General features: G+C 42.4%; 2 protein-coding genes and 1 long non-coding RNA gene across 6 annotated transcripts in view; 1 reads left to right on the forward strand and 2 right to left on the reverse strand.

Moving 5' to 3' along the window:
• TRPM1 (transient receptor potential cation channel subfamily M member 1) overlaps window positions 1-18,448 on the forward strand; it is an 86,815-nt gene extending 68,367 nt beyond the window's left edge. For both annotated transcript variants that reach the window (XM_067698912.1, XM_067698920.1), the window contains exon 26: window positions 16,231-18,448. In XM_067698912.1, the coding sequence (XP_067555013.1) occupies window positions 16,231-17,488 (1,258 nt within the window). In that variant the 3' untranslated portion in view covers window positions 17,489-18,448. The remainder of the gene's footprint in view (window positions 1-16,230) is intronic.
• Window positions 1-27,314, reverse strand: part of FAN1 (FANCD2 and FANCI associated nuclease 1) — a 260,180-nt gene that overhangs the window by 158,681 nt on the left and 74,185 nt on the right. The window lies entirely within an intron of this gene.
• LOC137203267 (uncharacterized) lies at window positions 629-27,254 on the reverse strand. Its single transcript, XR_010933019.1, has 4 exons — window positions 26,489-27,254; window positions 26,289-26,377; window positions 16,214-16,906; window positions 629-2,062 (listed from the first exon to the last, which is right to left on the reverse strand). It is a non-coding gene; the product is annotated as an uncharacterized lncRNA (long non-coding RNA).

Below are 27,314 nucleotides of genomic sequence, written 5' to 3' on the forward strand. Positions count from 1 at the left end.
ACGTGTTCACACCGGAAGTGTACATACGTGTCGTGCTCCTCCATGCAGGGTGCTTTGAGGGCTTAGGTTCAGGAACCAAATTCATGGCTTTCCCCTATTGCTTGGAAAGGTATATATAAAATTCTACCAAACTAACCATTTAATAGAATTTCAACATTTTGTAAATTCCAACATTCAGTCCCTCAAGAAGAGATGTACCATGGGACTCAGTTTTTAGCTAACACAGCGCTGGTTGCAGCCGGGCATTTAACCCAAAGCCCCAGCCACCGGCCCTCTCAGCTGTCTCAGGGCACCGCCCTCAGGCTTTTCCTCCCAAAACGTCCCCCCGGAGCTCCATGAATAGCACCACTGCCATCTCATTCAGCAAGACAGTCACTGGCAAAGCATTTGGAGTCCTCCCTCTTCTGCACTAACAATCCCCAAGTCAGATAACTTACCCTCACGTATAAATCATGGTCCACCCACATCTTTCCTTCTCTACCCTCAGCACCTGAGTACAAGCCAGCATCATTTTCCACTTGGGTTCCTGCAGCTGTCCCCTCAGAAATCAGTCCTCGGAATTCAGTCCTGGTCTTTCAGTCCATTTTACACCAGAGAGACTCTAACCAGCCCCCACAGCCCCCATCACCAGCTCGCCTGAAAAGCCCCCTCAGTGGCTCCCACTGCTCCTGGGCCCATGAGGCCCTGCCATCCGTCCAGCCGCACCCTGGACTGTCCGCCCCTCATGCTCAGTCCTCCAGTCTTGCTGGCCCTCTTCCACCCCCTCAAAGCCACTGCTTTCTTCCTGCCACAGGGACTTTGCACATCCTCTTCCCTCCACCTGCTCATCTTTTGGAACTCTGCCCAAATGCCAATTCCTTCTGGCAAACTTCCCTGACCGCTTCCCACCTTAGTAGACTAGGTCAGGGCTCTTGGAGTCTAAGCCCCACGAAAGCAGGGACCAGCTACAAATTCCACTCACCACGGTGTTCCCAGAGCCTGCACATGGCCACGTTAGCAGGAGCTCGATTTTTGGGAAGGAATGAATGACTCCAAAGTTTGTCTCTTGATTTGAATGCAACTTTCTGTCCTGTCCTCCATGAGTTCCCTCCTGGAATATCAAATAGGAAACCAACGATGCTCCCTCTGGATTCAAAACTTTGGTTTTACTCTTAGGGATGAGGAACAACCTCAGTATGCAAATGATTCTGGTCCCTGGAAAAGGAAGGATCCTTCAGATCAGTAAGATCAAAACAAGAGTTGGTGTTGGTACATGTTGTCTCTTTGCCCAAAGGCATAATATCAGATAAGCAAGAGGGCTGGTGCGGGGACAGCATTTACAAATAACTTCCCAGCACGACCAAGGTAGAACTGGTCAACCTAAACATTCTATTCTCGTCTCACCAGTTTAATAACTGGTAACAAGTATCCCTATCAATTGAAGCTTGAAGCCCACCTCTGTGTCTCTCGCAAACCCACTGTCGAACACACCTTTCTTTTTGTGCTTTGGCATCCCCATCACTGGTCCACAGGTTCCAGAGCAATTGAGTTGGAAAGAATCCTTTCCGACAAAACTGTGTTAGAGATTCAGCTTCCTTTTCTCGAACAATGAGAATTATGTAATCCAGCGTGTTTACCTTTTTTCATGGCTTCAAGGAAGCTTAGCACCAAACTTAATATTTAATTATAACAAGTGTATTATTGTAAGGTTTGGGAATGTGTGGTATATATTGCTCTCCTTATCTCCTCTACTCTTTCATATATTTTATAACATTTACATAAATTTATTTTCTATGTCTGATATTTCAAAGTATGCAGGATATAACTCATAAATCACACATTTTAAATGCAGTTGGTCCTATACTTAAGGAGCTATAGGTCGTAGAGTAGCCAAACCTATAATAGCAGGCTCTGATTCCCCCAAAACCCTCTGGGTTAAGTGGTTTCTTGTCATATTTGTGGATCTGGGTTAAGGTCTTGGGTTTCCTGTTGGCTTGATGGGAAATCAGCAGCTGATCTTGAGATCTTCTTTGGCGTCCTCTTTCCAAGTGACCAGGAAGAGAAGATTATGGTAAGAAAGACCCTGACAAGAAAGACAAGGAGAGAAACAAGACAGTAATTAGAAAAAGACCTGAAAGAAAGATCAGTCTTAGAAAGGAGGTGGTGATTCCTCTGATGGAGAGAAAGCCGTCCAAAGACACACACGTAGGGATGGAGAAGGTTGGGGAAGAGCTCACCTGAATGCCTTAATCTTATAAATTAATAAGAGTCAAGGGTGCTTGGATGATGGGGGAGGGGTGGGATGAAGTGGTGGAGTTTTTTTTTTTTTTTTAAGTATAAACCAGATTATTTATTATTTATTTATTTATTTTTTTGGCTGTGTTGGGTCTTCGTTTCTGTGCGAGGGCTTTCTCCAGTTGCGGCGAGCGGGGGGCCACTCTTCATCGCGGTGCGCGGGCCTCTCACTGTCACGGCCTCTCCCGTTGCGGAGCACAGGCTCAGTAGTTGTGGCTCACGGGCTTAGCCGCTCCACGGCATGTGGGATCCTCCCAGACCAGGGCCCGACCCCGTGTCCCCTGCATTGGCAGGCAGACTCTCAACCACTGCGCCACCAGGGAAGCCCAGTGGTGGAGTTTTGACATGCCTAGTAAATGACAATCTTGTCCCTTACCTGACTCTGAAAGCCAATTCAGAGAAAGACGCAGACATCAGACAGAGGTTAAAATCTCAGCTTTATTAGTAATAAATGTTGTGCTAGAGGGTGTGGTCCAGTTCTTGCCAAATGCACACCCCAGACGTAGATGTCCCCACCCAGTCACAGGCAGCACCAGCAGCCTGAAGGCCTCCCTTCTTCCCTGCTCAGCTTACCGTTCAACCTAGACAAACTGAGAATCCACGCGTCCTGCAGGCAGCTGGCTCCCAAAGAGAGAGAGAGAAGCATACTCATGTCCTGGTCCCCAAACTCCAGCCAGAAAATTAATTCTCTCAAGAGTAAATGAGGGACTTCCCTGGTGGTGCAGTGGTTAAGAATTCGCTGCCAATGCAGGGGACACAGGTTCGAGCCGTCGTCTGGGAAAATCCCACATGCTGCGGAGCAACTAAGCCCATGAGCCACAACTACTGAGCCCGCATGCCACAACTACTGAAGCCCGCACGCCTAGAGCCCGTGCTCCCCGACAAGAGAAGCCACCGCAATGAGAAGCCCATGCACCACAACGAACGGTAGCCCCCACTCACTGCAACTAGAGAAAGCCCGCGCGCAGCAACAAACACCCAACACAACCAAAAATAAATTTATTTTTTAAAAAAAGAGTAAATGAAAGGCTGAATCACCCAATTGACCAAATGAAACCCAAATGAAAAAAAAAATGAAAGCAATATAAGAGACCTATGGGATAATATAAAATGTGCCAATCTATACATAATAGGGATCCTGGAAGGAGAAGAAAGAGAAAAGGGGATTGAGAATGTATTTGAAGAAATTATGGGCTCTCACATGTATTAATGTTGATTTTGTCAGGGATTGCATTCTGTGTTCTAGTGAACAGGCCCTTCCTTCTACACAAAGCAAGTGTGTGACTCTGAGTACACTAATTATTGTTATTTGTTAAATGGATCTGATTGAGCTGTAGCCAGATTGACTGATGCATCTTTACTAAAGTGCATGTGACAACACAAAAAATAAAAAAAGAATACTCTGCCTGGTAAGAGTGTTGTAGGCCTGAGGCCTTGGGCCAAGCAGTATCAGTTTGGTCAAATAGTTTATGCTAACAATATGATTCATGGTGAATGCCTATTTTTTCCTGGGGATCTGGAGTCTGAACAGTTGAGAGAAATCATGCTGGCACTGCATGTCTACATGACTGATCCCCAGTAAAAACCCTGGACACCAAGGCTCAGGTGAGCTCCTCTAGTTCCCTGGCTGCACATCTTATCACAAATCATTGCTCAGAGAATTAAGCACATCCACGCAACTCCCCTGGGAAAGAAGTTTTGGAAGCTTGCACCTGGTTTCTCCTGGAAATCATGCCCCCCACATCTTTCCCTTTTCTCTCTTTTAATTTCTATCCTTTTACTTCAATAAACCACAGCCACAAGTGTAATCAAAATTAAAAAATAAAAAAATTATGGCTGAAAACTTCCAAAACCTAAAGAAGGAAACAGATATCCAGATACAGAAAGCAAGCACAGAAGGTCCCTAACAAGATAAACCCAAACAGACCTGCACCAAGACATATTATAATAAAAATGGCAAAAGTTAAAGATAAAGAGAGGATTCTAAAGGCAGAAAGAGAAAAACAAAGAGTTAATTACAAGGGAAACTCCATAAGGCTATCAGCTTATTTCTCTGCAGAAACGTTGCAGGCCAGAAGGGAGTGGCAAGATATATTCAAAGTCCTGAAAGGGAAAATTCTGCAACCTAGGAATACTCTACCCAGCAAGATTATCAATTAGAATAGAAGGAGAGAGAAAGAATTTCTCTGACAAGCAAAAACTAAAAGAATACAGCAATATCAAACCTGTCCTACAGGAAATATTGCAAGTTCTTCTCTAAATAGAAAAGAAGTAAGAATCTATGCGAAAGAGAAAATCACAATTAGAAAGTAAACCACTTAAGTAAGCCGGTACACAGATTAAATGAAACGCTGGAGAGAGGCCAGGAGTTTTACAGTCACGGAAAATTCCGACACGTAAGAAGAAGCAATAAGAATGGTGGAAAGGAACCCGCCCAGCAACATTACAGACTTGAAGCCAGTAGGGAGGATTTGAGTTCACCTCGAGGGAAAATGCAGTAGGAAAGTTGCTAGCCAAGAGATTGCCTGGTGGGAATAATAACAACCCAGCTGTGACTTTGTATTGGGCCAAGTCAGTGTGGCTCCGTGACTCTCATAGGTGACCGTGACATACTATAGCCCAAGGGCAAGGATGCAGAAAATGAGTGATGCATGAGGCACAGCAACAGGGAGGTTGATGGGACCTTGCGGGTACCATGGTGATGTCAGGGTTTGCAAATGGCAGCATAAACATATTACATCGCCTCCAGCCACCATTTATTCCTGCCCAGCCCTGGAGTCCTAGTCGTGATAGATGAAGGCTTAGGGATTGTCACTACTATGTTGGAAGTAAGGGAGAGACAACCCAGGATATATCAACAAAAGCTTCACTGAGTGCCTGACCCGAGTCTGGCCAGAGTAGAGAACATAGTCAGAAAAGGCTAATGATTTAGATGATCTGAATTCTAGAAACCAAGGAGGTCTGAGGTGTGGCAATGTTGGTGTGTATAAATGATGCAGCATAGAGGTAGAATCCCAGAGAGCTTAATATTCTTTCAGCAACTACTCAGACTTTTGCTTACTAAAAAGAATGAGGACAGAAGATTTAAGACTTGAGTCTTGTTCTTTGTTTAGTCTTTCACATATAAAAACTCCGTAAGTAAGCACAACCAGGTTCTACCCTGGCTGTTCTCTCTACAATTACTAAACTTAAAAGGCAGCCCCATATGAAGAAGCAGATGGAAATTAAAATAGCTGAATGTAGAATTTGGACAGGATGAGACAACTTTATGATCCTGAAATTAAATGACAGGGTAGGAATAGTCTTAAAACTCAATATAGGCGACCATGGGATCTTTTTTTTTTTTTTTTTTTTTTTTTTTTTTTTTTTTTGACCATGGGATCTTGAAACATGGATTTCGTCAAGTATGAACTGGACCTTGTTGCTCCACTAACATTAAGTTTTTGTGTTAACTTTTAACTCTATCATTAAGGAAATGTTCCCATGTAATTTATGAGATGCCTGGCAGGTAAAGGGTGATCGTTGCACATGACAAGATGACTGTACATAAAACAAGTTTTAATAACTGGCTTACTACAGAGCTCCCAGCATCTATGTTCTGTTCTTAGGAAAGACACACAGGACTCTTACCTTGAGAACGTGAATTTGGACATTATATTTAATAGATCAGAGTCTATGAAAGTCCAATAAAGTTATTCCCTACATAGGCATATATTCTCTTGGAAGTCACTACAGAAGTTCCACAAATTTTATAGATTGTCGTGCCTATTATTTGAATGGAATGGAAAACATTATTCACAGTGCCTTAACAAAAATGCATTTTAGTTAAACTCCTTTCAGGTTTAGTGGTATAAGATTCAAAGTCAAAACCCCTAGGTACTAGATATACTGAGATACGGATAAAAAATATTTGAAGATTTGTAACCACCCTTACTCATATGGTCACATCATTCTATACCTGTTCAGCACCTAGAGTTCAGGGAGTACTTTCACTGAAAAGGTTTTTATTTTTTTATTTTTTATTTTTTTGCAGTATGCGGGCCTCTCACTGTTGTGGCCTCTCCCGTTGCGGAGCACAGGCTCCGGCTGCGCAGGCTCAGCGGCCATGGCTCACGGGCCCAGCCGCTCCGCAGCATGTGGGATCTTCCCGGACCGGGGCACGAACTCGTGTCCCCTGCATCCGCAGGTGGACTCTCAACCACTGCGCCACCAGGGAAGCCCACTGAAAAGGTTTTGAAACTAAACTGAAACTGAAATCACAGCCCACAGAAAGCATCCATAAAAGATAAAAAATGATAAACTGGTTTTCATCAAAATAAAAATCTTTCGCTCTACAAAAGACACTGCTAGAACAATGGAAAACAAGGTACAGACTGGGAGAAAACATATGCAAATCATACATTTGCTGTAGGACTTGGGTACAGAATATCTAAAGAACTCTCAAAACAATAATAAGGGGGAAGTGACCCAGTGAAAAATGGGCCAAAGATTAGAAGAGACACACCGGGGAAAACATAAGTTTGGCAAATAAGTATATGAATCTATGTTCAACATTATTAGTTATTAGTAAAATGCAAGTTAAAACTACGATGAGATACTTCTACACACATATCACAGTAGCTAAAATTTTTAAATATCAGTAATACCAAGTGCCAAAAATGACACTGAGTACCTGCTGGTACACATATACTGCTCATGGGAATATAAAATTCTGAAAAATGGTCTGGTAGTTTCTTTTTTTAATTGAAGTCTAATTGATTTACAATGTTGTGTTAATTTCTGCTGTACAGCAAAGAGACTCAGATAGATATATAGATATATATATATATATATATATATATATACACATTCTTTTTTTATATTCTTTTCCATTATGGTTTATCTCAGGATATTGAATATAGTTCCCTGCACTATACAGTAAGACCTTGGTGCTTATCCATTCTATATGTAATATTATAGTTTGCATCTGCTAATCCCAAACTCCCAATCCATCCCTCCCCCACACCCCCCGCTTTGGCAACTACAAGTCTGTTTTCTATGTCTGTGAGTCTGTTTCTGCTTCAAAGATAGGTTCATTTGTGTCATATTTTAGATTCCACATATAAGTGATATCATGTGATATTTGTCTTTCTCTGTCAGATGTACTTCGCTTAGTATCATAATCTCTAGGTCCATCCATGTTGCTGCAAGTGGCATGATTTCATTCTTTTTATGGCTGAGTAATATTCCATTGTATGTATGTACCACATCTTCTTTATCCATTCATCTGTCGATGGACACTTAGGCTGCTTCCATGTCTTGGCTATTGTGAATAGTGCTGCTATGAACACTGGGGTGCATGTATTTTCTTGAATTATATTTTTCTCCAGATACATGCTTAGGAGTGGGATGCTGGGTCATATGGTAGTTCTACTTTTAGTTTTTTGAGGACCCTCCATACTGTTCTCCACAGTGGCTGCACCAGTTCACATCCCCACCAGCAGTGCAGGAGGCTCCCTTTCCTCCACACCCTCTCCAGCATTGATTTGGCAGTTCCTTAGAAAGTTAAACACACGCTCATCATATGAACCACTCCTAGGTATTTATCCCAGAGAAATGAAAACTTATTGGTTCAGCCACTCTGGGAGTCAGTATGGAGTTTCCTCAAAAAATTAAAGATAGAGCTACCCTACAATCTACCAATCCCACTTCTGGGTATTTATCCAAAGGAAATGAAAACAGGTTACCAAAGAGACATATGCACCCCATGTTTATTGCAGAATTATTCACAAGAGCCAAGATATAGAAACAACCTAAGTGTTCGTCCATATCATGTAATACTACTCAGCAAGGAAAAGGAACAAACAACACATGCAACAACTTGCGTGAATGTCAAAGACGTTATGCAGAAAGAAGCCAGTCTCAAAAAGTTACCTACTGTATGATTCTCTTTATTTGACATTCTCAGAAATATAAAACTATAGGGATGAAGAACTGATCAGTGGTTGCTAGGATTAAGGGTAGGGGAGGGTGTGACAACAAAGATTTAGCACAAGGGAGTTTTGAGGGGTGGTAGAATTACTCTGGATCCTGATCATGACATTGGTTATAGAAATTTATACATGTTAATATCCATAGAACTGTACACCAAAATAAAAAATAGTCAATTTACTGTATGACAGTTTTAAAAAGAAAACATGATGTTAGAAATATGACGTATTAGAAATATGTCGTTTAGACGAAATCAACTTTATTTAATGGGAAAGCCAAACAAATCGCTTTGGACCTAGAACAGTTTTTTGTTCTGTGCTGAAAAATTATTTCATTCTGTGCCTAAAGGAAAGCAGAATTAAGACGTCACAAGTTAGGGACTTCCCTGGTGGCGCAGTGGTTAAGTATCCACCTGCCAATGCAGGGGACAGGGGTTTGAGCCCTGGTCTGGGAAGATCCCACATGCCGTGCAGCAACTAAGGCCATGCGCCACAACTACTGAGCCTGTGCTCTAGAGCCTGCGAGCCACAACTGCTGAAGCCCGTGAGCCACAACTACTGAAGCCTACGCGCCTAGAGCCCGTGCTCCGCAACAAGAGAAGCCACTGCAATGAGAAGCCCGCACACCACAATAAAGAGTAGCCCCCACCCACCGCAACTACAGAAAGCCCATGAGCAACAGCGATGGCCCAATGCAGCCAAAAATAAAAAATAAATTAAAAAAAAAAAGATGTCGCAAGTTTGGAAAGCTCATATCTCACTATGAGCTCTGTTGTAAATGATAAATTTCTCTTATATGTTTTCCTGCCATTCAGTGTGTCAATAGATATGGGGCTCTTGTCAAATTGTTTCCTACAGAGCCTCTCTTTCCCCATCTGAAATGGAAATCTCTCCTTGGATTTCCATCTACGGATGTCATGTCAAGGTTTGTGAAACATGTCTAAGTCATTGTGGGAAGTCACAGAACAAGGCTGACATGGGAGATAGTTCCTCACGCATCCTTTTTGTTAAGCATTCCAGATCGAAGTGAACTTCACCTCAGTTTTTTTTTCTTTCTTCTTTCACACATACTCTAGAAACTCAATACGACTTCCCTTGATTTGGCATAGCTGTCTAAAATGTGCTGTCTCCACCTGGTTGCTGTTTACGACGAGCTTGAAATAGCATCTGACAATTTTTCTTAACCTAAACCACATCGTGAAGCTTTGTTTCTTACACAGCTTCAAACTAAGGGGGTGGCAGTAGGGATGGGACATTTACGGGACACCTAAAGAGGGGTCCTACACGGAGCTTGAAAACCTATTCAACGCAGGGGGAGGGAGGTTAGGGAGGTGTAAAGGAGACAGAATCAGATGAGTTTGAGGTTTCCTTTTTCTGTGTGAGTGGCCAGCAATGCTGTTATCTGGATTAGGTCACACAAGGAAAAAAACAGGCAGAGAATTATAAAAGATTTGAGAGGAAAGATACGTATCTATATTTTACCAGCTTATTTATTTTTAAAAGTTTGCACAGCTGCTTTAATCTCTAAATGTTGTGTTTGTTAAAGGATTTCAAGTCTGTTCCAGAGGCAATGCGGTTTTTAACACAAAAGGAATGAATCCTTGGGGAAGTAGATTTGAAGTGAGCAAGGAGACATGACATTTAACAGAGAAAACCAAGTTGGACTTGAAGTCATGGAAAATTAAGAGTGCAAAGTTCTTCTGATGGTCCCTGAAATACAGGACAGGGAACACTTAGAACCTGTTGTCGGGTTCCCTATGGTACGGAAGCTTTTTTTTTTTTTTAATTTATTGAAGTATAGTTAATTTACAAACTAACACAATGTTGTGTTGGTTTCAGGTGTATAGCAAAGTGATTCAGTTATACATACACATATATATGTTTTCCCTTATAGCTTATTACAAAATATTGAGTAGTGTTCCCTGTGCTATACAGTAGGTCCATGTTGATTATCTATTTTTTTAAAAATTAATTTTATTATTATTATTTTTGCGGTACTCAGGCCTCTCACTGTTGTGGCCTCTCCCGTTGCGGAGCACAGGCTCCGGACGCGCAGGCTCAGCGGCCATGGCTCACAGGCCTAGCCGCTCCACGGCATGTGGGATCCTCCCGGACCGGGGCACAAACCTGTGTCCCCTGCATTGGCAGGCGGACTCTCAACCACTGCGCCACCAGGGAAGCCCCTGATTATCTATTTTAAATACAGTAGTGTGCATCTGTTAATCCCAGTAGGGAAGCTTTTAAAGAAGGAAGTCACGTCTCCTCATACATGGTGAATTTGGCGAAGTTGGTCCTCCTGGTGGCAAACTTCCAGGAAGCCAGACCCTTCCTGATCAGATGATGTGATTTCCTAAGGGACATAAAAATAGTCCTCTCCTCATGAAAAGGGTTAAGAATGGAAGCCAAGGACCCTCCCACACAACGGAGCGCAGCTGTCAATGTGGCCAACAGAAGTAGAACATGTGCAAAAGCAGTTCTGGGAGAATGTAGGACAAGGTAGCTGCAGAAGCAGCAGAGTGGGGAGAGCACAGGAGATGCAGTCAGGCGGAGGGCGGAAACGGTGCAAGAAGAGCAGCAGGTAATCAGGAAGTAGAGGAGAGGAAAGCAAGCGCAGGTGAGGGATTTTAGAAGGATATGCAGAGAGGGTAGCAAAGCCATATTAGACACAGACTCGAAGCAAACTGGGTGACCTTAAAGTCTGCCTATACATTTCCACAGAAAGATAAAAGATGGGCAAGAAGCAACAGATAACGAAAGTACAAAGTGTTTGCCTTCACCCACGGATGAGCTTGTGAACAGACCACCACACTGTCGGGTGCAGAGGGTCCAGAGGCTCTCAGTGGGAGCCAGGATCCCCTCTGCCTGGCTACCCCAGGACAAATTCAACTTTTAGAAGGTAGTCCCAGGTCCTGGGCATAACTTGCTGCCTTTTAGAGTTAAATTTCATAAGCCGATGGAAAGAATTCATAGTGTATGTATTCCTGAAATATAAAATATAGTCTACACCAGCAGGCTTCAGTTCAGGCAACACTATGGTCTCATAGGCTACTGCCTGATCTTCTAGGAGTTAAAAAAATCTAACAGCAGATATTTATAATCTGTCATGATCTTTCTTTCTTACAACCCCATAAGGGAATACCAATTATTAAATATAGCGAACAATTTAAAGTTACTGGTATTCTTCAGATGATTTAATGACCTCTTGTCCCTGAAGTAAACCATCTGATAATCTGAACTTAATTTTTTGTCTTTTTAAAAATTTATTTCATTGAAGTATAGTTGATTTACAATGTTGTGTTAATTTCTTCTTACAGCAAATTGATTCAGTTATACATATATATATATATTCTTTTCCATTATGGTTTATCCAGGATATTGGATGTAGTTCCCTGTGCTATACAGTAGGACCTTGTTGTTTATCCATCCTATATATAACAGTTTGCATCTGCTAATCCCAAACTCGCAATCCATTCCTCCCCCACCCTCCATCCCCTTTGGCAACCACAAGTCTGTTCCCTATGTCTGTTGGTCTGCTTCTCTTTCATAGATAAGTTCATTTGTGTCATAATTAGATTCCACATATAAGTGGTATCATATGGTATTCGTCTTTCTCAGTCTGATTTACTTAACTTAGTTATGATATTCTGTAGATCCATCCATGTTGCTGTAAATGGCCTTATTTCATTCTTTTCATGGCTGAGTAATATTCCATTGTGTATATATATATATATATATATATATATATATATATATATATATATACACACCACATCTTTATCCATTCCTCTCTTGATGGACATTTAGATTGCTTCCATGTCTTGGCTATTGTGAATAGTACTGCTGTGAACATAGGGGTCTTTTCAAATTACAGTTTTCTCTGGGTATATGCCCAGGAGTGGGATTGCTGGATCATATGGCAACTCTACGTTTAGTTTTCTTTTTTTTTTTTTTTTTTTTTTTTTTTTTAAACATCTTTATTGGAGCATAATTGCTTTACAATGGTATGTTAGTTTCAGCTTCACAACAAAATGAATCAGTTATATATATACATATGTTCCCATATCTCTTCCCGCTTGCGTCACCCTCCCTCCCACCCTCCCTATCCCACCCCTCCAGGCGGTCACACAGCACCGAGCTGATCTCCCTGTGCTATGCGGCTGCTTCCCACTAGCTATCTACCTTACGTTTGGTAGTGTATACATGTCCATGCCTCTTTATTGCTTTGTCACCGTTTACCCTTCCCCCTCCCCATAGCCTCAAGTCCATTCTCTAGTAAGTCTGTGTCTTTATTCCTGTTTCACCCCTAGGTTTTTCATGACATTTTTTTTTTTTCTTAAATTCCATATATATGTGTTAGCATACGGGTCTCTTGTAGACAGCAAATATATGGGTCTTGTTTTTGTATCCATTCAGCCAATCTGTGTCTTTTGGTGGGAGCATTTAGTCCATTTACATTTAAGGTAATTATCGATATGTGTGTTCCCATTCCCATTTTCTTAATTGTTTTGGGTTTGTTATTGTAGGTCTTTTCCTTCTTTTGTGTTTCTTGCCTAGAGAAGTTCCTTTAGCAGTTGTTGTAGAGCTGGTTTGGTGGTGCTGAACTCTCTCAGCTTTTGCTTGTCTCTAAAGGTTTTAATTTCTCCATCAAATCTGAATGAGATCCTTGCTGGGTAGAGTAATCTTGGTTGCAGGTTTTTCTCCTTCAACACTTTCAATATGTCCTGCCACTCCCTTCTGGCTTGCAGAGTTTCTGCTGAAAGATCAGCTGTTAACCTTATGGGGATTCCCTTGTGTGTTATTTGTTGTTTTTCCCTTGCTGCTTTTAATATGTTTTCTTTGTATTTAATTTTTGACAGTTTGATTAATATGTGTCTTGGCGTATTTCTCCTTGGATTTATCCTGTATGGGACTCTCTGTGCTTCCTGGACTTGATTAACTATTTCCTTTCCCATATTAGGGAAGTTTTCAACTATAATCTCTTCAAATATTTTCTCAGTCCCTTTCTTTTTCTCTTCTTCTTCTGGAACCCCTATAATTCGAATGTTGGTACGTTTAATGTTGTCCCAGAGGTCTCTGAGACTGTCCTCAGTTCTTTTCATTCTTTTTTCTTTATTCTGCTCTGCAGTAGTTATTTCCACTATTTTATCTTCCAGGTCACTTATCCGTTCTTCTGCCTCAGTTATTCTGCTATTGATCCCATCTAGAGTACTTTTAATTTCATTTATTGTGTTGTTCATCGTTGCTTGTTTCATCTTTAGTTCTTCTAGGTCCTTGTTAACTGATTCTTGCATTTTGTCCATTCTATTGTCCATTCTATCTCCAAGATTTCGGATCAACCTTACTATCATTATTTTGAATTCTTTTTCAGGTAGACTGCCTATTTCCTCTTCATTTGTTAGGTCTGATGGGTTTTTATCTTGCTCCCTCATCTGCGGTGTGTTTTTCTGTCTTTTCATTTTGCTTATCTTACTGTGTTTGGGGTCTCCTTTTTTGCAGGCTGAAGGTTCGTAGTTCCTGTTGTTTTTTGTGTCTGTCCCCAGTGGCTAAGGTTGGTTCAGTGGGTTGTGTAGGCTTCCTGGTGGAGGGTACTAGTGCCTGTGTTCTGGTGGATGAGGCTAGATCTTGTCTTTCTGGTGTGCAGGTCCACGTCTGGTGGTGTGTTTTGGGGTGTCTGTAGACTTATTATGATTTTGGGCCGCCTCTCTGCTAATGGGTGGGGTTGTGTTCCTGTCTTGCTAGTTGTTTGGCATAGGATGTCCAGCACTGTAGCTTGCTGGTCGTTGAGTGAAGCTGGGTGCTGGCGTTGAGATGGAGATCTCTCGGAAATTTTTGCTGTTTGATATTATGTGCAGCTGGGAGGTCTCTTGTGGATCAGTGTCCTGAAGTTGGCTCTCCCACCTCAGAGGCACAGCACTGACTCCTGGCTGCAGCACCAAGAGCCTTTCATCCACAGGGCTCCTTAATTTGGGATGACTCGTTGTCTATTCAGGTGTTCCACAGATGCAGGGTATATCAAGTTGATTGTGGAGCTTTAATCCGCTGCTTCTGAGGCTGCTGGGAGAGATTTCCCTTTCTCTTCTTTGTTCTCACAGCTCCCAGGGGCTCAGCTTTGGATTTGGCCCCGCCTGTGCGTGTAGGTCGCCGGAGGGCGTCTGTTCTTTGCTCAGACAGGACGGGGTTAAAGGAGCCGCTGATTCGGAGGCTCTGGGTCACTCAGGCCCGGGGGTAGGGAGGGGCACGGAGTGTGGGGCGGGCCTGCGGCGGCAGAGGCCGGTGAGAAGTTGCAGCCTGAGGCGCGCCTGTGCGTTCTCCCGGGGGAGTTGTCCCTGGATCCCGGGACCCTGGCAGTGGCGGGCTGCACAGGCTCCCCGGAAGGGCGTGTGGCTAGTGACCTGTGTTCGCACACAGGCCTCCCGGTGGCGGCAGCAGCGGCCCTAGCGTCTCATGTCTGTCTCTGGGCTCCGCACTTTTAGCCGCGGCTCGCGCCCGTCCCTGGAGCTCTCTCAAGCAGCGTTCTTAATCCCCTCTCCTCGTGCACCAGGAAACAAAGAGGGACGTAAAAGTCTCTTGCCTCTTCGGCAGTTCCAGACTTCTCCCCGGACTCTCTCCCGGCCAGCCGCGGTGCACCAACGCCCCGCAGGCTGTGTTCACGCCGCCAACCTCAGTCCTCTCCCGGCGCTCCGACAAAAGCCGGAGCCTCAGCTCCCAGTCCCGCCCGCCCCGGCGGGCGAGCAGACAAGCCTCTCGGCTGGCGAGTTCCGGTCGGCCCGATCCTCTGCGCTGGAATCTGTCCGCTTTGTCCTCCGCACCCCTGTTGCTGTGCTCTCCTCCGCGGCTCCCAAGCTCCCCCACTCCGCCTCCCGAAGCCTCCACCCGCGAAGGGGCTTCCTAGTGTGTGGACACTTTTCCTCCTTCACAGCTCTCTCCCGCTGGTGCAGGACCCGTCCCTATCCTTTTGTCTCTGTTTAGTTTTTTCTTTTGCCCTACCCAGGTACGTGGGGGGGTTTCTTGCCTTTTGGGAGGTCTGAGGTCTTCTGCCAGCGTTCAGTAGATGCTCTGTAGGAGTTGTTCCATGCGTAGATGTATTTCTGGTGTATCTGTGGGGAGGAACGTGATCTCCGCGTCTTACTCTTCCGCCATCTTCCCGGAAGTTCCTACGTTTAGTTTTCTGAGGACCCTCCATACTGTTCTCCATAGTGGCTGCACCAATTTACATTCCCACCAAGAGTGTAGGAGGGTTCCCTTTTCTCCACACCCTCTCCAGCATTTGTTGTTCATAGATTTTTTGATGATAGGCATTCTGACTGGCATGAGATGCTATCTCATTATAGTTTTGATTTGCATTTCTCTAATAATTAGCGATGAATCTGAACTTAATTATTAACAATTCATTTTCCGAATTCCCTGAACTTCAAATAAGGATGTTATTGTATTTATTTTGTCATGATAACCATTCATTGCTGACAGCTATACTCAAAACTCAGAAACCTAACTGCTAGTGTCTCCCTTTATCATCAGAGGCAATGTGATGTACCAGATGAGAGACCAGAGCTGGTGCCCCTGCTGGTGCCACACTCTTTGCCAGCTGTGCGTCCGTAGGCAAATTACTTACCCCCTCCGTGACTTGATTTCCTCATCTGTAAAATGGGGATGGTGATAATAGTGCCTTCTTCATAGGTCTGTTGTGAGGGTTAAACAAGCCTAGAATAGGACCTCGGTGAGTACGTATTAATGAATACATAAGGCATTTAGAGCAATGAACAGTAAATAGCACCATATGCGTTAACCATATTTCTATTATTTTCTGATGCTCCTCACTGTAATTTTCAGTAGTTATATTAGGAGAGTGTGAAGTTTAAAAATATGCCCCAATCAGCCCATGATTCCCAAAAGCCTGCAAAATCATACAGCAACAATAACATTATATTTTTGGTTTTAATCCTTAGTTCATCTCAGTGTAATAAACCTACCCCTTTGTATCCGCCAGAGTTGAAAATATGTCCATGAGGTTGGAAGAAATCAACGAAAGAGAAAACTTTATGAAAACTTCCCTGCAGACTGTTGACCTTCGCCTTTCCCAACTGGAAGAACTATCTAGCAGAATGGTAAATGCACTGGAAAACCTCGCAGGAATCGACAAGTCCGACCTGATACAGACCCGGTCCCGGGCTTCTTCTGAGTGCGATGCAACATACCTTCTAAGGCAAAGCAGCATCAACAGTGCTGATGGCTACAGCATGTACAGGTATCTTTTCAACGGGGAGGAGTTGTATGAGGATGCTTCCCGCTGCATGCCACCAGGGACAGGGTTCAGGAAAAAAGTTGGTTCCTTCCGTGTGAAGGAAGAGAAGGACCAAAGAACGCACCTGGTCCCAGAGCGTCAGGGCAGCCTTCGCCTGCCACCCAGCACGAGCACGCCAGCATCCCCAGATGGCGATCGACTTGCATCAGACAACGTGAAGAGCACCTCAGAGCCGAAATTAGGTCCAGATGTTGGGATTTCAGCTGAAGATGATGAAAGGCAGGCAGACTCTAAGAGAGGAGAAACGAGCTCCCCAAGTTTCAGTCAAACAGATGTTATGCACGGACAGAACAATTCGGATTTTCAAAGCACTCAGCTAACAGTGGAAACAACGAAGATAGAAGGCACCATTTCTTATCCCCTGGAAGAAACAAAAGTGACCCGTTATTACCCTGATGAGACGTTCAGTGCTTGTAAAGCAATGAAGTCCAGAAGCTTTGTATATTCCCGGGGAAGAAAGCTGGTCGGCGGGGTTAACAAGTGGAGTGCAGCTGGGGACCAAACATGCCCCTCCACGGTTGAGCAATGGACCACAGAGTGGAGGTATCAAGTTCAAAAGATTATGCGTTCTCAGAGCACGGATATCCCTTCCTTTGGGTCTGAAACAGCAGTGCAGGCTGAGCATCAAGGGCATTTCACAGACACCGAAGATGAAAACTGTGTTTCTGAAACAGGCCCTCAGATCTCTCGTTTGTCACTAGCTGTTACTGACAGAACTGACAAGGAAAACTTACTGTCTGTGAAAACACACCAAACTTTGGGATTCCCATCTTTAAGGTCAAAAAGTTTACACGGCCATCCTAGGAATGCTAAAGCCATTCAGGGCACCTTAGACAGATCTAGACATGCCAGCAGTGTAAGTAACTTAGCAGTTGTGTCCAGAATTACAACGGAAGACCTGAAAGTTAAGCGAGAGAAAAATTCCTCAGAAACTGAATGCTAATGAGTTTTGTTTCTTTGATTTTTCAGTCAGAACAACTGATGAGTCCCATCTTGGTCATCTAGACATCATCCATTTCTGAAATCATTTTCATTAAAAACGTTTGACAATTTGGACTTATTTAAAATTTAGAGTTTAATTTTAGTGCATTACAATTTAACATGTAATGCACTAAACTTAATGTTTTGTTAGCACATGTTAGTAAACTTAGCTTTTTTAGTTGGAGTAGGATCAATGGAAGTGATAATGCTCCAGTCACGATAAATGGCTTCATCTCTTTATTTCTGGGGGCAACGAATAGCCAAAGAAATGCCTTTGGGTGACACCAGTAGGTTACTTAAGGGAGTAAGCAACTATGTAAGAAAGGGAAATGAAAGACAAAGCAAACATGAAAAAAAAAAAAGGAGGGGTGGAGGAAAAGAACAATAAAACTATGAGGTGCAAGAAGTGAGAATTGGAAAGGGGAAGTAAACATCATATGTTCTTTATGGGTTTCTGTTTATTTTATGTTTTAATGCTTTATGTTTTAAAATTACACGATGGAAAAAAAAGGCCACGATTATATCAAAGGTCACACTGTAATAGGGTAGGGTGACCAAGAGTTTTGTTAATGTGTAAAAATAAAGTATCCCACATGAATTTTCCTGTTGTCATCTAGTCCTTGATGGCAAACACAAATTAATTGTACTTCTGTCTACACAATGGTTGGTGTAAAGCTGTGGCTAAAACCTAAAGGATACATACATGTTCAAGGTGGGAATTCTCAAGAGCTACAAAGACGATTCGTGGCTAAAAACACAAGGTGTGCTTCAACTTGTAAGTTCAAAGATACAGCATCGCCATAAACTGGCAAGGGGCAGGGGGAGGAGAGAGAGAGAGAGAGATTAATTCACTGCAGTTATGCCAAAGGTACTAATTAGAGACCACAGGAGACTTGAGAGTTTAATAGCCAGATGAGAGTCCCTGAACTGAGCTGGATTTGGGACTATTTAATCAATCCTGCTACCTGTGTTATTTGACCCAAGGATAAACCCATTCCATTTGACCTCATTCCTAAATCTCTGCTTTGGGTGCCAAGAAAACTTGCAGCCCTTTGCCACAACCTAAAAAAAGCTTTCTCAGAACAAGCTGGAGAACCTCTGACAGCTCAAGAGAGCAGGTCTGAAGAAGGCAAAGCTTTTGTTTGGAATTCTCCACCTGTCCGCTTATTACACAGGCCCATTTTGTAGGTCACTCCCACCTTGCCTCAGGTGTGGGGCCTGAGTTTATTCCCAGAAGTCTCACTAAGTCTCCTGTAGAAGTGTTGGTTGAAAGGGATGTGGTTTTTTTTCTTAAGGTATTTATCTTACAGACCCAGAATGTGTACATTCTAATGGTGGAATTTCAGAACCTACGGCAGGGACTTTTCTTGTAAACCCTGAATCATACAATATAGCTATTTATGTGCTCTACCAACTCTGTTCGACTCAAATATTAAGGGCCTATTACGCAGGGCACTAAGCCAGACTGCTTGTTACTATATTGCTATTATTCCAATATCATTCCAATTTTGGTAAATATGGAAAACTGAATATTAAGAACTAATATCCAATCTGATCAAATCTAGCAGTATCTAATACATTAAAATAGAAACACTGCACATGTTCAAAGCACTTAGCATAGACTGTTGGTGGGAATATAAAATGGCGCAGCCACTATGGAGAACAGTATGGAGATTCCTTCCTGGGCATATATCCAGAGAAAACCATAATTTGAAAAGATACACGCACCCCAGTGTTCATAACAGCACTATTTACAATAGCCAAGACATGGACGTAACCTAAATGTCCATCGATAGACGAATGGATAAAGAAGATGTGGTATATTTATACAATGGAATATCAGCCATAAAAAAGAATGAAATAATGCCATTTTCAGCAACATGGATAGACCTAGAGATTATCATACTAAGTGAAGTAAGTTAGAGAGGCAAAGACAAATACCATATGATATCACTTATATGTAGAATCTAAAAAAATACAAATGAACTTATTTACAAAACAGAAATAGACTCACAGACATTGAAAACAAACTTATGGAAGCCAAAGGGGCTGGAGGGATAAATTTGGAATTTGGGATTAAGAGATACACACTATTATATATAAAATAGATAAACAAGGACTTACTGTATAGCACAGGTGACTATACTTAATATCTTGTAATAACCTATAATGGAAAAGAATCTGAAAAAAATAGATGTATATAGGTATAACCGAATCACTTTGCTGTTCATCTGAAACATTGTAAGCCAACTATACTTCAACAAAAAAATAAAAATTATTAAAAAATCATTTCGCATAGAACTGTCTTAGTAAATTAGAATTATATTTCTGTTCTATGTAAAACCTAATAAGAAACATAATGAGGGCTTTTATTCTTATATCCCATAAACTCTGTCACACTCATAAATGAGTTATGATGTGATATTTGATATGAAGTTTAAAAACTCATTTTTAAATTTCTATCAAGGGGAATTAAGAATTGAACTATCAAAGACCTTGTTATAAGTGACTCTCTCCTTTGAGACTGTATGATTGCCTACTTTCTGTACATACAACTGCATCACCACAAGGCTTCTACAGGTTTCCATAATTTAGGTTTCAAAATTTAAAAATTAAACGTTAATGTTGTCATATAGTTATTCCATATCAAAAATGCATTTTACTGGATATAAATTGGAAATAAAGAGAAATGAAATTATTGTCTTATTATCTCCTACATAAAAAAGCAATTTTAAAGATAATTTTTATTATAAAAGATACAGAAAATCACACAAAACAAATATATGTCTTAATTATTGTCAGATGGACATCCTTTATAACCACTACCCGTTTGCATAGAATTTGCCAGCCACCCCAGAAGTTCCAAAAGTTCCTGTGTCAACCACCTTCCTCCCCACAAAAATAACCACTCTCCTTTTATAGTAACCACTTCCTTGCTGTAAAACAATGACTCCAAAACTGGGTGGCTTGAAACACCTATTTTATTATGCTCATGGATCCTGTGGGTCAGGAATTCAGACAAGGCATAGCAGGAATGTCCCTGATTTGTAGTGTCTGCTGATTTCCAAGGTGTAACTATTCCTACCCTGGCCAACACCAAGCTACTCGTGTGACGTCACTGAATGTGGATTTGGGGAAAAATGCTAACAATTTGCTGCTGTGAGCCAGTACAAACTGGCTACAGCACTTCAGTGTCTCTGCTCCACAGTGTTTGAGCTGGGAAGACTCAGTGTCTGGAGGCTGGAATCATGCAGAAGCACCTTCCCTCACAGGTCTGGGAGTTGATCCTGGCTGTCAGCAGGGATCTAAATCTCAGCTAGAGTCCATCCACCAGAGCACCTGTGCATCGCCTTTCCGTGTGCCCTGGGCTTCCTCACAGTATGGCAGCCTCATAGGAATCAGTTCAGGGTTCCAAAAGTGAATGTCCCAGTGAGCAAGACAGAAATATTGTTTTTTATGACCTCGCTTCCACTGCATTCTCTTGGTCACAGGTGAGTCAGTAAGGCCAGCCCAGACTCAAGGAAGTGGGTCATATTTGGGAGGCGTGTTGAAAATTTTGCAGACATGCTTTAAAATCCCCACACTTGCATTTCATTATAGCTTTATCACCTGAATGTTCCTTAGCACTAGAGTTAAGCATCCCTCTTTTTTGTTTTTTAATTTGCTGATTCCCCTTCTATCCATTTCTCCTTCTTATAGTTCTTCTGTTGAAGAACGTGGGTCATTTGACTTGCAAAGTTTCCCACAGCCTAAATTTTACTGGTTGAACAGTCATATGCAGTTAGATGTGTTCCACTCTGCCTGCAAGTTGGCAGGAGCATTGAGAGGCTTGTTCAGGCTTAGGTTCGATCCTGATGGCAAGGCTACTTGGGTGTTGTTGCTTCTTTCATCATGAGGCACATCTATGTCTACTTGCCTCTCTTTTTGTGATGCCAGTAGCTGTTCATACTCAATATCTGGATCCCTTCATTCATAGGAGGTTGAAAATTTTAATACTCGAATCCTATTATTTCTTTTTCTTTTATTATTTAGAATACTTTATAAAGAGATGATTCCTTTCACCTACTATTTGATTATGCAGTGGTATAGTTCATACTGTACAGCAGGGATAATGATTGACTTTTCCCATTTATTTGCCAGTTTTCAAGATAATGAATTGGCTTTTATCATCTTCCAAAGGTGACTGATGGATTTTTAAATATATGTGTGTGTATATATATATATATATATATACACAATTATGATCGCATGAATTGAAACATGTGATATGTTTCAATCCATTGCAATTATTATCCTTTTACATTTTCTTTCCTTGAGTACCTTAAATATGTTACTCCATTTTCTTTTTTTTTTTTTTTTTTTCTGGCCACGCTGCACAGCCTGTGGGATCTTAGCTCCCCAACTAGGGACTGAACCCAGGCCCCTGGCAGTGAGAGCGCCGAGCCCTTACCACTGGACCGCCAGGGAATTCCTGTTACTCCATTTTCTTCTGACATAAAGGATTGTTTCCAAAAGGTCTGATGATAATCTAATTTTTTTTCACCTAGAAGTCATTTGTTCTTTTTGTCTAGATACCCAAAGAAATTTTCATTATTTTTCCTTTAAATTCCAATAGTTTTACAAGAATATGTCTTAGTGTTGGTAATTCTGGATTGACGTTCTCACCTGCAGTGTGTTCTCTCAATGCATAGTTTCAAAGCTCTTTTTTTTTTAATTTCAAGGAAGTTCTCTTGAATATAGTTTGCAGTATCTCGTCTGTCTCCTTATCTCCTCCCCTGCTTTTTCCACAAAGGCTCTTATTGTTTCTTCAAGGGCTGGATCTCCTTCGCTTATCCTCAATATTTGCCACTTTCTCACTAATCTTTTTTAATCTCTATTGATTTTTGAAAATTTTTTCTCCTTTTTATCTTCTGCTTCTCTTAAGGCATAACAAATTGTGTTTATTCACCCTTGGGTTTCTTTTGGTTTAGTCTTCATTTCTGAAATAATTCTTTCTCTTATTTCTAATTCTCTTCTGAATTTGTTCATTTAATTCCAAATATTCCTAATTCTGATTTACGTAATTCATTCATGTCTCCTATCATTTTCTTTGTGTCTTTTAGCTCTTTGAAATGCTGGGCGTTGGTTCTGATCTGCATTGAGGGCATGTTTTTCTGATGTGCTTTTACTGTCTACAGGAGTGCTATTCAGTTCTTCTCTTTTTCATTACAATAGTTTTCTATAGGATTTGACTTCCATACTTTCCCTTGGTTATTTTTATGTGAAATTGGTTTTCTCAAACTTTTTGAAGGAGGCAGTTGTCAGGATAGTTTTTCTAACTTTGCAGAGAACCTTTTACTTTCTGGCTGCGCCATGTGGCATGCAGGATCTTAGTACCCCAACCAGGGATCGAACCTGTGCCCCCTACATTGGGAGCTTGGAGTCTTAACCACTGGACCAGCAGGGAAGTCCCAAGAGAACCTTTTTTATTTTTACAGTCTAGCATTAAAATTTTGTAAAGTCAGCTTACTTTCAGAGATTTCCTGATCCTCCATCTTTACCTGGACCCTCTCTTTCCTTTGTCTCTCCTTGGCTCAATTTTGCTCCCATGCCAAGCAGTTTGTCTTCAGTGTGGGTCCCTTTCCTTGAAGGAAGCCATGGTAGGTCAGTTTCAAGAGTTCCTACAGCAATATTGTTCCATCCCTCAGACCTCACCAGGAGCCCTTGCACTCTCAAACACCACTTTGTACTTCACCTGCTCTTCTCAACCTGACTGGGTGGGCCAGTAAATACCTTCTGGCTATTTGGGGATTCTTCAGATGCCTCATTGATTCCCTTTGCTGATATAACAAAGGTCTTGTAAGTACTATGGTTTGCTCCTACTTGCCTATATTTTGGAAATCATAGGGATACCATTCCATTTAGATTTGTGGTTAATGTTGTCCATGGGCCTCTGGTTTTGCTTTATAGTTCCTTTCTCTATTTTCATGGGGAGACTGAATAATTATGCTGCTGTTGTCATCTTCCCAGAATTCCCCCTCAAGAAACAGATTTTTTAAATGACTTAATAGTCATCTTCCAGGACCATATACTCAGGCAATGGTATAGTTTTGTAGACATGATACTTAACCACTGTACACTACCTCTCCCACTGCTACCACCATCACCTTCTTTTATCTGGACTCTTCTGATAGCCCCCAACTAGTCTTTTTACTGAACGTAGGGTCTGGCTGCTCATTGCTCTAAAGCTAATAAGGGGGCAAGTTGGTGGAAAGTTTGCTTGATTTCAGAGGCCAGCAACCAGGGGTTGGGGGAGAGGGCAGACTCCTGTTCAAAGGCCGACCCCCCCCCACTGTGGGGGTGAGAGCTATAAAAGCTGAAGGAGGGGACTACATGTAGAAACAGCACAGGCAGCTCTGACAGTCATCTTGAAATTGGTCATGGGGTGGTCTGATCAGCGTCATCTTGATGGCTTTCAGTACAGTTAATCTTTAGTTCCAGGGTCGGTTTGTTCCCATTTCTCTGAGGGCAGCTCTCAGAATTGTGGCAGCTTATGTCATGGCTACAGCCTGGTCATCATGTAGTTAACTTCTTCCACCTGGTGTGGGTTTCAGTAGCTATAAGACAGCTCACAGGATATGGCTCAGAATATTATCCATAGCCCTTGAGGAGGAACTAAAGCTCCTTGACTTTGCTTAATGACTAAACTATTACTATTTTGTCCTGTTTGATTGTTTTCCTTTGCTTCTGCATTTTCTCATTTCTCTGATCGAATTTATTCTTTGACTGAAGTTTTCCTGCAGACAAAAGGCGGGCTGAGGGCATGGGGTGCATAGACCATAGTAGGGTCCTGCTCCATTTCAGTCTCACTGCTTCCACCACGCTGTACCTGTACAGCAGGGGGAGTGATTATTTTTAAATGTCAGATCACGTCATTCTCAGCTCAAAATGTTGCAGAAGCTTCTCAATTTTCAGGGCCTATGTGATCTGGCTTCTTTTTCTCTGACCTCTTCTTCCACTAGATTAGGCTGCTCTGAACACACCAGGCAGGTTCGCACCTCAGGGCATTTGCACGGCTAACCCCTCTTCCTCCTGATCTCCGCCTGGCTTGCTCCCTCACTTCCTTCCATCTCTGCTCAAACATCATCTTATCAGAAAGGCCTTCCCTGACCACACCCCATCTCCCATCGAAAAACAAAACCCTCATCTTCTTCCCATTTGTTTTTCCTCATGGCACTTGTTATATATTAATTTTTTATATCCTTCCACCTGGAGTGAAAGTGCAGGAAGTAGAAACTTTGTCTTCTTAGTGACCCAAGTCGTTTTTAGCACAGAGTTAGCAATCAATACAAATTTGGTAACTGACTGAATGAATATATTAATTACCTAGCACCTAATAGATATTCAAGAAATGTTAGCTCTTTTTTTCCTCTTCACAGGGAAAAGGAAATGATCTGTACAGAATGCCACTATCCCCTGTGATAGGAGAACCAATACTGGAAACAGAGTCAGAAAAATAGGGGACAAAATACTGACATCAAAACCAAAGAAGGAGACAGTCAGCTATTTCGAATGTACAGAGTATCAAGGATATCAGGACTAGTGCTAGGAACTGCATTTATTCTCCCAAAATTCAGACGTTGAAGCCCTGACCCCCAATGTGACTGTATTTGGAGGTAGGGCTTTTAGGAGGTAATTAATTAAATGAGGTCATAAGTGGTGGGGTCCTAATCCAACAGGATTAATGCCTCTATAAGAAGAAACACCAGAGTGTGCTCTAATACCCTGCACCCGTCCACCACCAACCCTCCTCCCTCAGCTCTCTCCACTGTCTGCAAGCCAGGCAGAGAGCTCGCACCAGAATTCCATCTTGCCTATACTTCACCTTGGACTTCCCAGCCTCCAGAACTGTGAGAAATAAATTTCCGTTATTTAAGCCACCTAGTTTGTGGTATTTTCTTATGGCAACCCAAGCAGACTGATACAATTACATATCTGAAAAGGCCCTAAAATTCAGGGTAAGTCAGGACAAATCTGGAAATCAGAGTTTTTCCACTTTTCGACTGTATGGTCACTTATTAGAGTTGTAGATCCTAAAAAAACCTGTATGGCAAAAGCCAAATTATAGTAAGTCGTTTCAGTATAAAGATCCACATATTCCTTGAAGAGTATTTGTGGAAAAAAAATAAATTTTGTCTAGTTTTATTGAGATGTAATTGACATACATCACTGTATAAATACAGCTTAAGGTGTACAGTCTAATGGTTTGACTTGCATATATTGTGGAATGATTACCGCAATAAGTTTAGCGGGCATTCATCATCTCATGCAAGTACAATAAAAAGAGAAAGAAAGAAAAAAACGCTTAGGATTTACTCTCCTAACTTTCCTATATAACAGACAGCAGTGTTAATCATATTTATCATGTTGTACATTACATCCCTAGTACTTACTTATCGCCTAACTGGAAATTTGCACCTTTTGACCACCTTCCTCCAATTCCCCTTCCTCCCATGCCCTGCCTCTGGTAACCACAAATCTGATCTTTTTCTATGAGTTTTTTTTTTTAATGCATTTAATAGAGAAAACACGGACTATTCATAAAAAGGTGTTAAATGTATGTGCACAACACTATCTTTAGCATCTATAACTCAATGGGCTTAACATTTTAAAGTATGATTGTGGTTTCCGGTCAAAATGGAATCATATGGCACTCAAACAAGTTAACCAGAAAGATCAGTGGGGTTCTGGATCCAGGATAAATTATTTTCCAAAAAACGTACCTTTTGAATCTTTGTTTAAATCCTTTAGTGTTTCCATTAGCAACACTTGTCAGTATGATTGTGATTCATATGTCCACATTGGAGCTTCCCTGTGACATTAATTATAATATGCTGGATTAGGGATTTATTCTTCAAAGCATAAGAAAAATCTAGTCTCAACTAATAGATTTACCAAAATGAAACATCACTAGCCCCCTTACCAAAGGCTGCTCCAGTTCGGAAACATGCTAAAGAGTTCAGAAATGCCCTGCGTTTGATATGCTGAAATTCGCTGGTTCTTTGCAATTAACGGGCAGATATTCGGTCCATAGCCTATTCGGTCCACACCACTAAGGCCTGACTCTTGCTGGGCTTTTGATCATTTATCTGCTCACTGGTATTTTTACACGTGAGGATAGGCACGAAAAGAAAGGAAGGTAATTTGCTTAATATCTTTTTCCACATTAAAGTTTAATAAAGAGGGTAGAAGTTAAAGTAAATGGAGGAGTCCGGGTTGCCTGGCAACGTCCTCCGTCAATAGCCTCAGCACCCCGTGGAATTCAGCAGCAGGACACCCCAGTCTCAAAGCTTTCCGCACAGACAACCGTGTGATGGGAGAAAAATCTCCCCCAGTGTCGACCTTGAAGGCACCGCGCTGACCGCCTGATCCCAGTCACTGCCGGCTGCCCCGGGCCGCCTTCCCGGTGCCCGTCCCTCACACGCTGGCCGCAGACAGCGTGACCGGCTGAGCCCAGGGTTCCAGGGTCCCCTTCCCCCGCCCCGGGCTCCTCCCGAAGAAGGAAAACGACACTGGTCGCGCGAGCTGGAGGACTAGCGAGCAGCGTCAAGGGGGTTGTCCCGGGGACAGGGGGACCGCGGGGCAGTCGGCACGTAAGCTTGAGCAAAAGCCGGGGCCGCCTCCCGAGACCCCTATGACCCCCGCCGGCCGCCGTAGGTCCCTGCTGGCCGCTGTGACCCCCCCCTCGGGCCGCCCCCCGCGGCTCCTCTGACCCCCGCGGGCCGCCGTACGTCCCCGCGGACCGTTGT

The sequence above is a fragment of the Pseudorca crassidens genome, chromosome 1, assembly GCF_039906515.1.
Source record: "Pseudorca crassidens isolate mPseCra1 chromosome 1, mPseCra1.hap1, whole genome shotgun sequence".
In the NCBI taxonomy this organism is placed as follows: domain Eukaryota; kingdom Metazoa; phylum Chordata; class Mammalia; order Artiodactyla; family Delphinidae; genus Pseudorca; species Pseudorca crassidens.